This window comes from Ictidomys tridecemlineatus, chromosome 9 (genome assembly GCF_052094955.1).
Source record: "Ictidomys tridecemlineatus isolate mIctTri1 chromosome 9, mIctTri1.hap1, whole genome shotgun sequence".
NCBI lineage: Eukaryota > Metazoa > Chordata > Mammalia > Rodentia > Sciuridae > Ictidomys > Ictidomys tridecemlineatus.
Window position 1 is genome coordinate 148,088,055 of NC_135485.1, and position 15,092 is coordinate 148,103,146.

Sequence of the window (15,092 nt, forward strand, 5' to 3'; positions counted from 1 at the left end):
CATTTCAAAATACAGTTTTGAAATGCAATTTTATATTTCAAAATTGAAATAAAGTACAATTTTGAAATCTAAATTTATTTACTTAAATAAATTAAAATTTAAATTTTAAACTGAAATTTCAATTTCATCTTTACTGTTAAATCTCAGAAGATTTAAAGATGATTGGGTATGGATCCGCACCACAGAGAAAATGGGGAGTGGGTGCCAAAGACTGAGATTTCACCCTTCCCACAGTGAAAACCTAACTTCCACATTCAGCTAAGGGTGCTGGGCTGCCGCCTGCCGCAGCTGTGCCCTGGGGGAGGCTTTGGAGAGGGACTTCCCGAGACTGGGGGCCTGGGTACTCGGGAACAGAGACCTCGGAGGCTGCAGCAGGAACACACCTGTTCCTCGCTAGGGGCACTCGAGACCCCACGACCACAGCTGCAGTGTCCACTGATCTAAATGCCCCCCTTTCCCAGACAAAGCCCACAGCCCATCCTCTCTCCTCCTTCGCAGCTGGACGTGCTTCACCACCCTGGAAGGGTGGGAGGATGAGGGAGGCCGTGGCTTGTGGATCAGGCACCTGTGTTTGCAAGCGAGCTGATGGCCCCCAGCAAAGCCTGGCACAGCAGAGGAAACTCCAGCTCAGAGCGTCCGCAGCAGCAGCAGTCTAAGAAACGCACGCATCCACCCAACACCCAGGTCCGCTCGACGCCCAGGCCAGCCGCAGTGCTCAGGGTGAGACCGCCGTGGACAACTGGTCATCCGTGCTGTGGTTTCCAGGTGAGGCCTGCAGCCCAGGGGGCCCCACTCCCTCCATCGTTGTCCTTGGTTCCTGCCTGTGGCCTTCCCAGGTTAAACACATCCTTCCATTCACAGGCTGGGCCCTGGGGAACCTGAGATTCGCTGCCCCGTGATGTGTGTGTGACCTTCGTTCAAAACACGGCCCTAGAGGGAAGGTTCAAGTTGGTGTGATAATCCGACTCCTTCGAGGCAGGCTTCAGCCACGGGCTACTCAGCAGAGGGGAGGGCAGCCGCGATGAGCGCCTGGCCCACTCGCCACATCCCGCTGGGTGGCAAGTGTCGTTTCCTGGTACCTTTCTTGTTTGCAGGAATCTGATAGTAATCATATGATTTTGTGTACATCATTTGGTTTCAGAGTTGCAAAGTGCCACAAAACAGATGGGATTTCCAACAGAGCTGTTATGACCCTGGGCAGCTGCATCGGATCAAAGGGCATATACAATGACAATCATGAGCTTGTGCTTTTCAAATACAAATGGGAAATTTAGAAATATCTTTCATCAGAAGCGTCCAAGGTCCATCTCTTCAAAGTCAGAAGTTTTTCCTTTATTTGGAAACACTGACCTCAGCTGTACTTACAGCCTGTCATTAAGGCTCAAGGGGATGAAGAATGCTGGTCTGCTTGTTTGATTTTAAAAATTAGAGAACTAATATTTGATTTTGGCCTGGCACTAGCTGTCACTACAGCTGTGGTCCATTGGCACAGCTTCCCGGGAGTCTCAGAACTGCCAGGTGTGATTATCAGCCAGGTAACACTCTGTGGCCACACACCCACCACACAGCTCCATGCGCCCCGAAGTCCGCCTCCGTCGACAGGATGTCGGGTGTTGCTGACTACTCCAAGTGCTAATCAGGTGAGTTACCTTCAGTCCCAACGTTCCAGTGTGTCAACCAATTTATAGAAACCTTGAGAATCAGGTTTCTGCAAATACCACACCCACATCAACCCTCTGGACCTCCTGACCTGCAGTTTTAGCCTCAAGTGACAACTTCCGGAGGCAACAAAACACCAGGGAACAGAGATCCTCCTGGGCACCCGAGAGCCACTCACGCTCCTCCCAGGCTGCTTGAGCCTCCAGAGAACCAGCGGACGCTCCAACAGCGGGTACAGCTCCCCCCTTCATGGCCGTTTCCCCAGTTTGTCCTTAATTTGTTTGTTTTTTGACAAGTAGAATAATTCACAAAATTTATTGTAAATAAGCCTAAGGTATCAGAGCATTCGGGTCCTCATCCTTAACCGTGCCTCTTTCATAATTGTCCAGGAAAACGCAGGTGAGTCCTTTAAAGACATCAGCAGACCAGTGATCAGGAACCAGGGCTCCCCTCACTCTCTCTCCTGTAGACCCCAGCCCTCTCTTGTCTTTTCTCTGCCACTGCCAAGAGGTCAAACGGGCCTCACATGATGGATTTATAGACACAGCACCATCTTCTTGGCTTTGGGTGCAGGTTTGAAAACAAGCTGGTCAGAGCTGCCACAGGAGGTCCTGTTCCTGCAGGGCCCACCCTGCCCCTCCTAGGAGCTGGGCATTTCCCTGTGGTGTTCAAAGTGTGTGAACTTTCTTTCACTTGTGGCCATTTCATAGTTACACTTCCTTTTTTGTTTTTAAAAGTTAATCAGCATTCAAAGTGCTTCAGAATTTCCCTTGAGCCTAGATCCCATGATAAGGATGTTTTATTACTGCCAAGTTAGTTAAGAGTAAGAACATTTCTGATGAGTGATAACAGGCTCTAGGTCGGGGGGGGGGGGGGGGGGGCAGGAGGCGTAGGAGGGCTTTTCCCAGAGATAAGCAAAAAAACCTGGAACTTGGGACAGTCCTGTCTCCAGGTGATAAGAGGGTGCCGGTCTCTTCCCAGAGGTAGTTATCTCATCTGATCAGAGGCCCAGGGTCAGCTGAAATCACATCCCCAGGCCGTATTCAAACACAGCGAGTTGGAATGCCACCAGGAAGCACCTGCAGCTGGAGAACTGCTGTGGCCTCCTGGGCGGCGTTGGCTGCTGAACCACCAGGCCAGCCCTCCCTGCAGCACCCATAGGACCCAGACAGGAGCACCGGCACTGACAGGCCTGGTGTCCCTGCCCACCAGCAGGAAAATGCCAGGCTTCAAAGGGCAAAGCTGACCAAGAGACCCGAGCGGGGCAGCAGGTCACCCCGTGTGTGTCACAGATGCAGCTAGCACTTCTGAGGCCTGCAGGGACCCAATCGTCCTGCTGGGAATGACAACGGGAAAACTGGTGGAAACACGGAAGGTGGCAGCTTGCCCGGAAGGAGCATGCTGCAGGAAGGGGAGCCCTCCGCCGCGGAAGCGCAAAGCCCCCAGTTCCTGCACACTGGCCTGACTCTGCTCAGCGCCCTCGCCCACCAAGAGCTGGGATGGGTCAGTGGGTGTTTCCTAACAGGTTTCAAAAGATGCCAACTCCCACGGGGCTGGCACGAAGAATGGCCATGAGCACCATCTGGCGAACAGGAGCACAGAGCGCAGGGTCGTGCCACCTTCCACCGACCCCAGGGTGGTTAAAAACAGCCAGAAGCCAACCCCCACCCTAACCTCACTTGGAGGCCTGAAGTCAGCGCTGCGGCCACTTTGAGGATGGCCCCAGGAGTCCAAGAGGTCCTCAGGGAAGAAAGCCAGCCCTGCGCAGAGAGGACCTGTTTTAATGTAACTAAAGGTCACAAAAGAAAAACTAAACTGTATCAATTTAATTGTATTTGAAACAAAGTTACTTTGGATTCAGACAAAGCTTCCAGAACTCAGCTGTTTTGATTTTTTTTCTCAAGATCAGCCCTGACCTCTGCTTCTGACTCCAGAAGCATTCTAGAAGATTCTAGAAGTATCAGAAAAGCCACAAAAGTCCCCTGGGCCTGAAAGGCAGCTGGAATGTCAGGTTCCTCACCACATGGGTCACTGGGCTTCTGAGAACTGTCCTCGCCTTTTGCCCTGGGGGGGGTGCTCTGGGCCAACCGAGGTTTCGCCCTTTCCATTTTTGGAGAGGGACTGTATTCCTCAGGCAAGGGGATCAGTTACTCTGCGCCGGCCAGGTTGCTGACCCTTTGTCCTAGGGCGGAGCTGGAGGCAGGGATGGGGCAGCTGTGCGTGCCAACTGCTGCAGATCCCAGGACGCAGGGAAGCCGGGCGGGGCTTCCAGCTGCCACACTCCGGAGAGCAGAGCCCTGATGCTGGCATCAGCGCCCACAGGCACTGCTTCTGCTGCCCCTTAGTTGTGGCAGGTCCCTTAACCTGGAGATCATGCTAACAGAGACCACAAAAGAACTGATTTAGTTACCATTTTCCTCCTTGGAAGCTTTTGGAACAGCAGCTCTTTGGTGGGGGCACTGCAGGGTGACATCCACACCGGAGGTGCTGAGGACTTGCCCTGCAGCACCTTTCACTTCAGAGCTGAGTTACCGGGTGGTTTGTTTCACATCTCCCAATTAGCAGGAGGCAGGCCTGGCCAGGGCAAAGGAGTGGCTGGAAGAAGGACTGGCGGGGAGAAGGGCCATTGGGGTGCAGGGGTGGCTGGGTTCAGGGGTATCTGGGGCACAGGCTTTGCTGGGGTACAAGTATGGTTTGGTGCAGGGGTGTCTGGGTTCAGGGGTGTCTGGGGTGCAGGCCTGGCTGGGTGCAGGTGTGGCTGGGTGCAGGGGTGGCTGGCATGCAGGCCTGGCTGGGGGGCAGGCGTGGCTGGGGGTCAAATGGCTGGGTGCAGGGGTGGCTGGAGTGTAGGTCTGGCTGGGGCGCAGGCTCTGCTGGGGCCTGGTGTGGCCACAGCCTGCTCCTAACCATTGGGGATGCCTCTGTGCTGGGAAGGTGCGAGCTTCTCTCACCCAGTCGTGAGCAGCTCAGGGAAGAAGTGGTTACCTTTCAGTTCCCCCAAATCAAATCGTAGCTGTTTTTAAATTTATAAATGTGGAAACATCTTTTCTCAATATTGTTATCAGACTTGGAGGATCTTGTCTTTCCCTACTCTGCCTGGTGCCAATCAGCCGGGCCCTGATGATATGCTAGCTGGCCCTGGTGCTGGGTGCTGGCTGCTGGCGGCGGTGGGTGTCGAAGTGAATATCCACCCAGGGAAACCAGGAAATGCGGACCTTCTCCTCCTGGACTGTGAGGTCAGCAGAGAGGCCCATGGAAACAAAACCTGCAGCTCTCCCCGATGCGCCCTGTCTCTCTGACCCTGGGAACTGTGGAACTCTGAGCTTTTTCAATGACTTATCACATTTGTTTAGAAGGTGACATAATTGTCAACTATGAGACTTGTTTGCTGTTTGCCTCTGGTGAGCAACTGCCTCCATTGTGACCCACGTCCACTGCATCACGAGAGCTGGGGCACCCTGGTGGTCAGGGTGCTGTGGCTGGACCACTGAGTGGTGAGTCTCAGCCTCCTGGCTCAGAACGGCCCCTGGTTCTCCTCCACTTGCGCTTTCCCATCTGAAAGTCCTCACGCCACTGGTGCTCTAACGTGGCCAAGGCTTGCAGAGGGCCCAGAGGCACCTGTCTCCCACGGGCAGCCACGCTCTGTGAGCACACGTGGCCTCATGACTAACCCGCGGCCTCCTGACCCTAGAGCCAGTGCAGGCAGGACCTACCCTCGGGACCTAGGTCCCTGGTGCCTGTGCAGGTGTTTTCAAAGTAGCCATGAGACCTGGGAGAACGTGGGTGTCAGTGTACCCTTGCTGGAGTCTCTGGGGGAAAGAGTGGGGAACCCCAGGGGCTCTGCTGCCTGGCACACCCAGGGCGGCTCCCAGGTCCCAGGTCCCAGGGGCTACTGTGGGCAGTGTGAGCCTCGAAATGCTGGACCCTGGAGGTCCCCTGTCTGGGATGACCCCTGTGGAAACGCCCCGGGTCAGGGTGGTTTTGGAGCAGACTAGCTCAGTGCCAACTCACCACTGGTAAGGAAGCCCCCGAGTGATACAGTAGGGGAGCCCCTCCTTTTATGTCACAAAGATCCCCTGTTCATCCCCAAATTAGAAACTGGGAGAATCCGGGGGTTCACACAGACTCACTTGTACTTCATCTCTGGCTTTGTGACTGATCCCTTCCCAAAGTGACTGGACAGGCCAAACCTTGGGCCTGTGCAGACAGGCTCCACAGTTGAGTGGGCTCGGGCAGCGGGTCCCAGTTCTGCAGGACTCACGGGCAGGGAGGCCACACACCCACCCGAGCCCACTGCTGCAGCTGGGCGGCTGCTGAATGAGCCATCTGGCCCCCAGCTCCAGGTGACGTGGGGAACACCTGGCTGCAGGAGAAGCTGAGCAGTGGCTCCTCATACCCTCCTCTCCTGGGCCGGGCACTCAGCCCTGGTGTTGTGGGGTCCATCTGTGTCCCTGAGGTGGGGCTGAGGATGGTCTGTCCCGTAAGACCCCTGGTCACGAGAGTTCTTCCTGAAAGGCACTCAGCCCTGAGGTTTGCTTGGCTGGGGTCTCCATCACTGCAGCCTCAGGGCACTGACCGGCCCACTTCCTGGCACCCCTCCCTCTTCCCACCTTTGCCTGGGGCCCAGGTCATCTGAAGGCACCAGGCTCCCCTCAGTGTGCACCCTGACTTGCACCCGTGACCTGGAAACAGTAATTCCCCAGCTAAATACACCTGAGACCCCTGAAGGAAGTGCCAGACCAACGCTCCGGCACAGCTTGGTCCTCGTGTGGACCTTCCTCCCAGCCCAGGGCCAGCTACAGGGCAGGAAGGTTTTCCACGAACCGCCTTGCAGCAGAGTGGGAAAGCAGGCTCTCCCAGGCAGCCCCGACCCAGCCATCACTCTGCACAGCACCCAGGGGAGGAGTGGGCTGCCAGCTGCCCTGAACGTGCACCCCCCTGCGTGGGCACACACTGCAGATAAACACCTCAAGACCAGGAACTCTCACAAGCACAAGGAGCTTTCAACAAAATGAAAATCTGAAAAATGGGGTGTCTCCATACGGAAAAGACGGCCTGAGCCACAGCTGTGGAAGGGCACCCTCCTGGTGGGGAGCTGTCCATAAAGCCAGGAGTCTGAGGAAAACCTGACAGGACTGGGCTCACTTGTCCATGTGCTGGGGGGGACCCAGGGTCTCACATGGATAAGCAAGTGTTTGGCCACCAAGCTGCATCTCAGGCCAGATGTGGGGACCTAATTAAATTCTTCTTCCTTCAATTGCCTCGGAGTAGTTCCAAGATTTCCAAATGCTACTTCAGTGTACAAATACGCACACCACAGAAACACAAGTTCTTAAAATTTAAGAAACTGACTACCAGGTAGCCCTGGGAGACGATGGTTCTAATTCGAGGCTCCTGGGGCTGGTGCTGAGGGGTGGCTGCATGGCCCTCTGCCTGCTCTGTGGGCCCTGTGGGGTCTACCAGCTGCTGCACCCCAGGCCACCCGGGAGTCGGGAGGAGATTCCCTGCTCTGCATTTTCCCAGAACACTTGTCGACTCCATTGGCAGCTCTGAAGTGTTGCTGGAGTCTGTGTCCCCCAGAGTCCAGTGACATGGGGACAGGACCCCAGTGAGGTCACTATTTCTGGGAAAGCAGTGTCGGTTCTTGGCATTTACAGGCTTTTCTCATGAACTTTCAAACACATCTCAGCACAAGCCCACCGCCTGGCTCTGGGAGGGCAGGGGGAGGGTAGGGGCAGGGCACCGCACCTCCCTCAGAGGGACTGGAGCAGTAGCCTCTCGGTCCACACTTCCCTCATGCCCCACCGCAGACCCTTCTGAGGGGCTGCTGGTGACTGGGTGCCGATTCAGAAACTCGCTTTGGAAGGGGAGCTCGCAGGTTCTCTGGGGGTACAGCTGAGAAGCTGCAGGCAGCAGGGCCTTTGCGATTGGCCCCCAGAGCAGACCCTCTCATCTTCTGCCTTGGAGAGCTGCGTGGACAGTGCCTGTGACGTGCCCACCGGCGGAGGAGGACCCTCAGCCATGGCCAGCAGGAAAGGCTCCCATATACATTAGTCCACCCGCTTAAGTGTGGGACACTGTTAGTGACACTGCAGATGTGGGTCTTGCTCTAGAGCATCGGACTGCCGGGGAGGTGGTCGGCATGGACCAGAACAGCTCAGCTGGGATCAAAAGGGCCGTGCCCAGTGAGGATTAAGTGGAGAGTTGGTGCAAAATGGGAGTTGGTCATGGGATCGTTAAGCATCTTACTAGATCTCTGATGTGCGTGGCTTTCCACGCTCTGGAATGGCCAGAGTGCTCTAGGTGCGGGCTTCATGCTGTCAGTGGCTGGTCCAAGGGCAGAGATGCTGCTTCCAGCACACAGTGGGTCCACTATGGAGATGTGAGAAACAGAACTGAATGTTCTAAGGCCAAGTGGCAACCTCGCTCAGACTCCCAGCCTCTCCCTGCAACCAGCCGTATGCACTTCACAGGACGGGCAGCAGCTCTGTCCACACAGCCTCCTGCCCCTTCTGCACAACCCACCCGCCTGGAGGAGAGGACGGAGGTCCTGCTAGGGAAGCCCGCAGGAAGAGCCTTTTGCCCAAAGCCCTGCAATAAGTCGCCCGCTACCGGCATCGTACATCCCAGTGCCCTGTCACCTGCACAGAGGGTTCTTTGAGGTGGCACTACAGCTCCTAATGTGATGCAGTACCCTCTTAGGAGTGCGGCTACTGCGCTGACAACCAGGCCTGGGCACTCTGCCTGGCCACCAAGCTAACCAAGAGCCAGGATGATGCCTCCCAGACCTCAGCCCCCACCAACCAATCAACCCACCTCCACAGCACAGAGCGCGACTGCAGGCTGCAGAGTGGCCCCCAAGGGCGGCTCGGCTGGAGTCCAGCCCTCCAGCCCTCCAGGACCTGGCCACACAGGCCCAGTGGGAGAAGAGGGAAAGGAAATCTCTCTCCCTCCCTCCTGTGTTCTCCAGAGAAGTCAAACTCTGCTGCGTGCATCGTCCTGCAGAATCTCCACCTTTCTCCTATAAAGTCTGATCCCAGATAAGCCCCCACTACCAGGATGGAAACCGGATGCTTCCGCTGTGAGCCGGCAAACTCCTGGGTGCTTTCTGGGAAGCCTGTCCCCAGAGGACAAGAACACACAGGCATGTTAGCCGCCCTTAGTCACCAACTGCAACAGAGCTCTGCAGACTGCCACCTGTCCAACAGGAAACGGGCCCCAAACACTTCTCATTCCTGTGCACCACACTCTAGACAATGGGAAGACGACCATCTGGGACACTTCTGGCCCATCTCAAACTGACGGTCAGTGTGGTCCACATATTTCCTCTAACTTTTGCCATGCTTCAGAGGCTAGGTCAGCACTCAGTCTGGGCTGGGGTTGTGGTTCAGCGGTAGAGCACTTGCCTAGCACATGAGTTTGATCCTCAGCACCACATTAAAATTTTTTTTTTTAAAAAAGGTATTGTGTTCAACTACAACTAAAAAGTGAATATTTTGTTTTAAAAAAGAGTGATCTAGGTAAGTATGCATTTAGAAAGATCTAGGTAAGCACTCAGTTATAAGAGTGATCTAGGTAAGCACTCAGGAGAATAAGTTCCTTTCGTGCTACACCTGACGAAGGCTCTTTGGGTTGTTCTATTAGAAAACAATGCAAAACACACAGCACCCAACAGGGACACAGAACAGAAAGGGCTGTGTTATGTAAGGGGTAGATTGCTTTCCCCTCTATCCCACACTCATCTTCCTGATTGATTTCATGAAAAGGCAAATCCTAGGCCCACTTCCTGTGGTTGTATTGCCACCAAACACAATGGCAGGAATCAGTCCCATGGTTGGCATTGGCTTAATTCTCCTCTTAATGTACGCTGCAGAAACAGCTGAGGCTCGCAGTCTTACAATCTGTGAAGAAACGGATGCTCACTCAAAGGAAGTTCAGACACTACGAAAGAAATAGCTGAGAAGTGACGTCAGAATAACTCAACAAGGCAGATTTCTAAAAGTATGTACAATGAGCAGATAAAGAGGACAGTAATATTTTAATAGGACAATGAAAAACAGTGATGCACAGTGACCACAGGAAAAGGACAGGAGCAGAGAGCTTTCAGAGGGTGGGTGATGCTGCGTGCCCCCCAGCCACGAGGGTCTCTACGAGAAGTCTCTGAGCGTCCCCCCCCCACAGAGTGACGTTCTCCTTGGGCCTTTCTACACACCTACCATCTGCATACCTGCGTGTAGCTGTCTGCACACCTCTTTTTGAATACTTTCCGTGGATGGTCACACTCAGCTCTGGAAAGCTCTTGGGTCTACTCTCAGTGCCATTGTCAACCTGGTGGCCAGGGGGACAAGGCCTGGTGTGGCCATGCACACTTACGAGGCGACCTTGCCTGCAAACCCTGGTCCATCACAGAGGAGGAAAGTGGAGGTGCCAGGACAGCTGTGAGCAGCAGCAAAGCCCTTCCCCAGAGCACAGGGCACAGAGGTCTGCGTGGCCACGCTGGGGCTCACCCTGAGTATCCTGCAGGGAACTCCTCCTGCTCAAGCCAGGGATCCTTGGGTCCCCACTGTGTGGCTCTGCAGGCACCTGCCCCTACTTCTCGAGCTATTTCCTGCCCTGCTCTCTGCCACCTGCCTCAGCCCAGAAAAACCACCTGCGCCTTCATGGGCAATCGGAGATGGACGCGCCTGGCCCTTCAGCAACTGGGAGGGGAGGAGTCCATCTGGGAATGTGTCCCTCTCTGCCCTCTCCTGGTCACTCTAGGTCAGTCTTCTGAAGTGGCCACTGCATGCACGGACACCCAGCAGGGAGTCTGCCCAAGAGTGCTCAACCCATCTCAGACCTCCCCTCCCCAACCCCTCAGCCTGGCGTGCCCCAGCACCTCTTCTGAGATGCCAAGTCGGGTCTGAGGGGGCCGCCCAGAGCCCACCCCACCCTCGACAGTCTTCACTCCCTGGACCTAGCCAAAGAGGCTGAGCTCAGCTTAGAAGGGAAGTCTCAGCTTACACGCGCTTGTGTCCTCCACCTCTGCCCCAGCACCAAGGCAGCGTCCTGACCTTGATGAGCTGACGGCTGTCTTTCTCGTGGCTAAAGCATAAATCCTAAGTATCCTGCTTACTTCAAGGACTGGCACGTGTCTATGTGGGGATTCAGATTTTTAAAGTGTGCCAAGAAGTAGATCCTAAATTAATCTGAGTTGGACTTTTGACTCCTTGGACCCAGACTGGGAGGTGACCTATCTGAAATTAAGCGAGTGGAGGGTCTGCTAGGCATTCTCAGGGCTCAAGCAACACTGCAAACAACTCATTTCAAGCTAGTGGACGGTGGTGGTGGCCACAAGGCTACTCTTCCACGATAGATGGTTTCCACACCTGCACAGCAACTCCGCTTTTCTTGGCAGAGAACTTGGGCCTGGGTGCCACAAAATAAGACGAGGAGCCCGACTCCTGCCTGGGAGGGGCGGGGACGCCCACAGGCACTGGGGACACGCTGGCTGGCGAGGTGGGCTCTGCAAAGTGGCAGGGCTGGGAGCCGTAGGCTGGCAGGGAGCACACGGAGGGAGCCTGCGCGGCTCTGGGAGAGCCCATGGTGACCGACCCGGGAGGTGGAGCTTGGTTCACAGCCGGGGCTGGGCTGGCTTTGATGGGCGGCTTCTGGGGGAGGCCATCCTTGGCACCTGGAGGCTGGAAGGTGAACAAGGATGCGTTGAGCTGATACGGCTGGTGCTTCATGACGTCCAGAGCATTGAGGGGCTTCTTGCCCTTCTTCTTGCCCACTCTGGAAGCCTGTGGGGCCGACGGCTGAGACTTGAGAGCAGCCGGCGGGTAGGAGGGGGAGTGGATGGGATTGTAGGCCACCGGAGGCGGTGCGCGGACATTGGAGGAGTACTTCCAGCTGGCTGGGAGGGACGGCGTGGGCGACTGTGCCCGGGTGGCGTGAGCCTGCACGGTGTCGGAATCCACCACATACTTCTCCATTCTCGACTGCCTTTTGGCGAAGAGCTGGGCCCCCTTCCCACTCATTCCGGGTAGCTCGGTGGAGGGTCCTGCTGCAGCAGAAGGAGCAGCACCGCCCCGGGGAGCGGGTGCTGCTGGCTTCGGGGTGTAGTTCTGACTGGCCACTGCTGCCGGGGGTCCTTTAAAGGGACCGGCCAGGTTCAGCGCACTCGTGGGCCGGGCAGGAGCATAGGAGGGCTGGGCTACCTTGATGGAGGAGACGACGGTGCCCTGCGGGGGGCTGGACGTGGGGAAGGCAGGAGGGAGGGTGGGAGCCGCCCCCGGAGCCCACACTGGAGACACTGGAGTGACTGGCTGGGAGGCAGACTTCACCCCAGGCTTGGGGGCCACAGGAGGGGGGGTCTTCTGTTTGGCAGAGGGGCTCTGCATGAAATTGCAGGCCTCTGCTCCCAGGCTGAGGTAGTCCTCCTCGGGCCCCGAGTCGCCGCCGGCTCCAGTGCCCCGTTTGCCCTCTGCACTCTGAAGCAGGGACAAGAGTTCGGGGTTCGGGTTTACTTTGGGCTCCTTGAAGGTGAACATGGGCTTCGTGGTGCTTCTCCTCTTGGCTTCCTGCAGGATTCCCGTTCTCTTGGCCGGCACTGCGATCCTCTCATCCCGGGAAGCTATGCGCTCAGAAGAATCGTAGAAGCCCGGCTGGGTCCACGGGGCAGGCTGAGGCCAGGGAGGGGGCTGTGCTGGGCCAGCCACGGGACTTGACACCCCTCTGGAGAAAGCGTCCGGTGGAGGAGTGACCGCAGAGTAAGGTGGAGGTGCCGGGAAGTCAGAGATGGGACTTGTCATGCTCCGGGTGGGGGAGAAGGGGGCTGCTGGTGGGTTCGCAGACCCGGGGAAGGGCTTGGCGGTTCTGTTCATGGGGATCATCCTCTGGGCCTCTGCTGCCACAGAGCCCCCACTGAGGCCGTTCTGCTGGGGCGCATGGCCGGGACTCGGGCCCAGCTGGATGTAGCTCCTGCTCACTGAGCTCTGAACCCTCACAGACTGCCCCTCTGTGCTGTGGTAGGAGGCCATGGTTCTTAGGCCGTCTGCGAGGGCAGCCTCGGCTTCTCTCCCGGCCAGCTCGCCGGCTCTCTCCTCTTCTTTCTGGGCTGTGATCTGATCCATTCTCTCCCTCCTCTTGGCAAACATAAGGGCTCCCTTGCCCGTGGTGTCTGGCAACATCTCCATTTTATCCCCTCTCTCCAGCTTCCTCTCAATGCCCACCAGTCCAGAGTCCCAGTCGAAGCTCACAGCCTGCCCGCTGTGGTCAGTGTCAGACAGCAGGTCCTCGTCCGCCTCTGACTCACTGGTGTGGAGGAACGCAAGCTCGCTCGTGTGCTCCCTCAAGTCCTCCTCCTCCTCCTCCTCCTCCTCCTCCTCGCCTGCCTCCCTCTCGAGCTCCCCAGTACCGTAGCTGACCAAGGTGTACTTTCGGGCCCTGCGCCGGCGCTTCTTAAACATCAGCACCCCTTTGGAGCTGGGGTTGGGGGCGTCCGTGAGCAGCAGAGCGATACTCTTGCATTTGGATTTGGCTTCTTTCACCTGTTTTTCTGACAGGCTCTCACTCCTCCTGAGCCCTAGGGAAAAGAAGAAGAATCAGAGGATCATTCTGAGCCCAGGAGCTCAAGGAACACACCACAGCAACCCAAAAACTACACCCCTGGGGCGAAGGCGCCAGACCTTCCTCCAAGGGAAGCTGTACTTTGAAAGACTCCAACTCATTCTTCTCTCTCTTTTTGGTGCTTCAGGCACACTGGGCACACACAGGCTGAGCACCCTGAGCTACACCCCAGCCCCGTGTTTCTTTTAAAATGGATATTTCTGTAATGGCACAGAATGTATATAACTCTAGAGAGCCTAGAGTTCTCGAGAATGCATTTCATATATGCCGAGTAGAACATGTGTCATACATTTGTGCTCTCCACCCATCCTTACACTTTAGCCATAGAACACTGGCCAGAAATTGTTAGCAACTGGGATGCAATTAGAATTTAAAAGAACATAATTAAGAATATAATATTTTCTGAAAAACAAAATATACTTTGTACTTCCATATTTAAAAGATAAAATGTAAATTTAAACTGTTTTTAAGTATCTTAAAAAGGAGAGGATGTGTCCCAAGAACATTTAAAACCTGTCCTAAGTGTTTTAATATAATAAATTTAGATATTTAGGTTTTCATTTTCTTTTCTTTTCTTTTTTACTTTGACAACCACCCCTCCCTCTTTTCAGTGACAGCTACTGAACTAATATAAATTCTAAATTCTGACCGAATACTGAATAATTAGTTATAAGTCAGGATACTGGGTCACTGTAAATACATGTAATAAACTCTAGCTACAAAGTTACCTAGCCAAATTTGTAGAATTTGCTATTTTGGAAATATACTGCTTTAATTGCAGTAGTATAAAAGTAAATCTTGGGGATATTTTAAAATGATAGACTATGAGCTTTTAACTGGTATAAGAATTGGTGCAGCCATTAAGTCATTTAAAACAAGAGCTTGATAGTTATAACAAAAAGTCATATTTACACTTTTATAATGTAAAAGTGAATGGTGTCAAATTAATGTATTGCATCAGTTAATTATGATCATGCTTTTAAGGATAATGGATATGATAGAAAAGCATTAATTTATCAAGATAGTTAAATGGAAATTTCAGGGGGAAAAACGGGTATTTTATGATTGAAAATTAGCTCTTTTGTCACAAGAGAAATAGATATAATGGTTAATTTTTTAAAAATAAAATGTAATCCCAGGAAGTCATTTTATAAGAAAGTCATATTCACTAGGGAAGAAATTTCTCATGGAGAGAAGTTAGCAGCGCGGTCATCACCACCTGCGGTTCCTTCCTGACCGACGTTATACAACTTATTATTAAACTGACACTCACAGTTGCACAGTTGCTGCTAACGTCACTGCCAAAGTATGTGGCCACCGTCTCAGTGCCCCCATTTAACATGCTATAAATGTGAAGATGGCCCAGCGGCCTAGCGAAGACGGACAGCACTTGCCAAGGAAGTACAAATGGTCATGCTAAAAATATGCGCGGAAAGGAGCACTGCGCTCCGCAGAGGCTCACTGCTGTTGTGGAACTTTCACACAAGCAAGTGCCTTGGCCACTTTGTATCCTCATCTGAAATTCCAAAAATTGTAAAGGACACACACACACACACACACACACACACACGCACACACACACACACACACACACACACACACACACACGGGGGGGGGGGGGAGGGGGAAATACTAGCACCTAACTCCAGCCCTGTCCCTGGTCCTCACTCCCCCTCAGCCCTCACGGCCTGGGTCAAACACACGCCCAACCCACTGCCTGGAGTCGTGGGCTCGGGGCCGGGACACTCCAGGCCGGCACCGTCCTGGAGGCCGCGCGGTGTCTAGAAGGCGCGGGGCACGCTGCACTGTCCAGCGAAGCCTTG

General features: G+C 54.5%; 1 protein-coding gene and 1 long non-coding RNA gene across 3 annotated transcripts in view; one reads left to right on the forward strand and one right to left on the reverse strand.

Moving 5' to 3' along the window:
• Positions 1 to 15,092, reverse strand: part of Synpo2 (synaptopodin 2) — a 142,507-nt gene that overhangs the window by 9,962 nt on the left and 117,453 nt on the right. The window contains exon 4 of one of the 2 annotated variants that reach the window (XM_040292912.2): positions 11,028 to 13,225. The exons of the other annotated variant lie outside the window; for it this stretch is intronic. Coding sequence (XP_040148846.2) covers positions 11,028 to 13,225 — 2,198 coding nt within the window. The remainder of the gene's footprint in view (positions 1 to 11,027; positions 13,226 to 15,092) is intronic. 2 annotated transcript variants of the gene reach the window in all.
• LOC120892625 (uncharacterized) lies at positions 867 to 3,525 on the forward strand. Its single transcript, XR_013426201.1, has 2 exons — positions 867 to 1,891; positions 2,641 to 3,525. It is a non-coding gene; the product is annotated as an uncharacterized LOC120892625 (long non-coding RNA).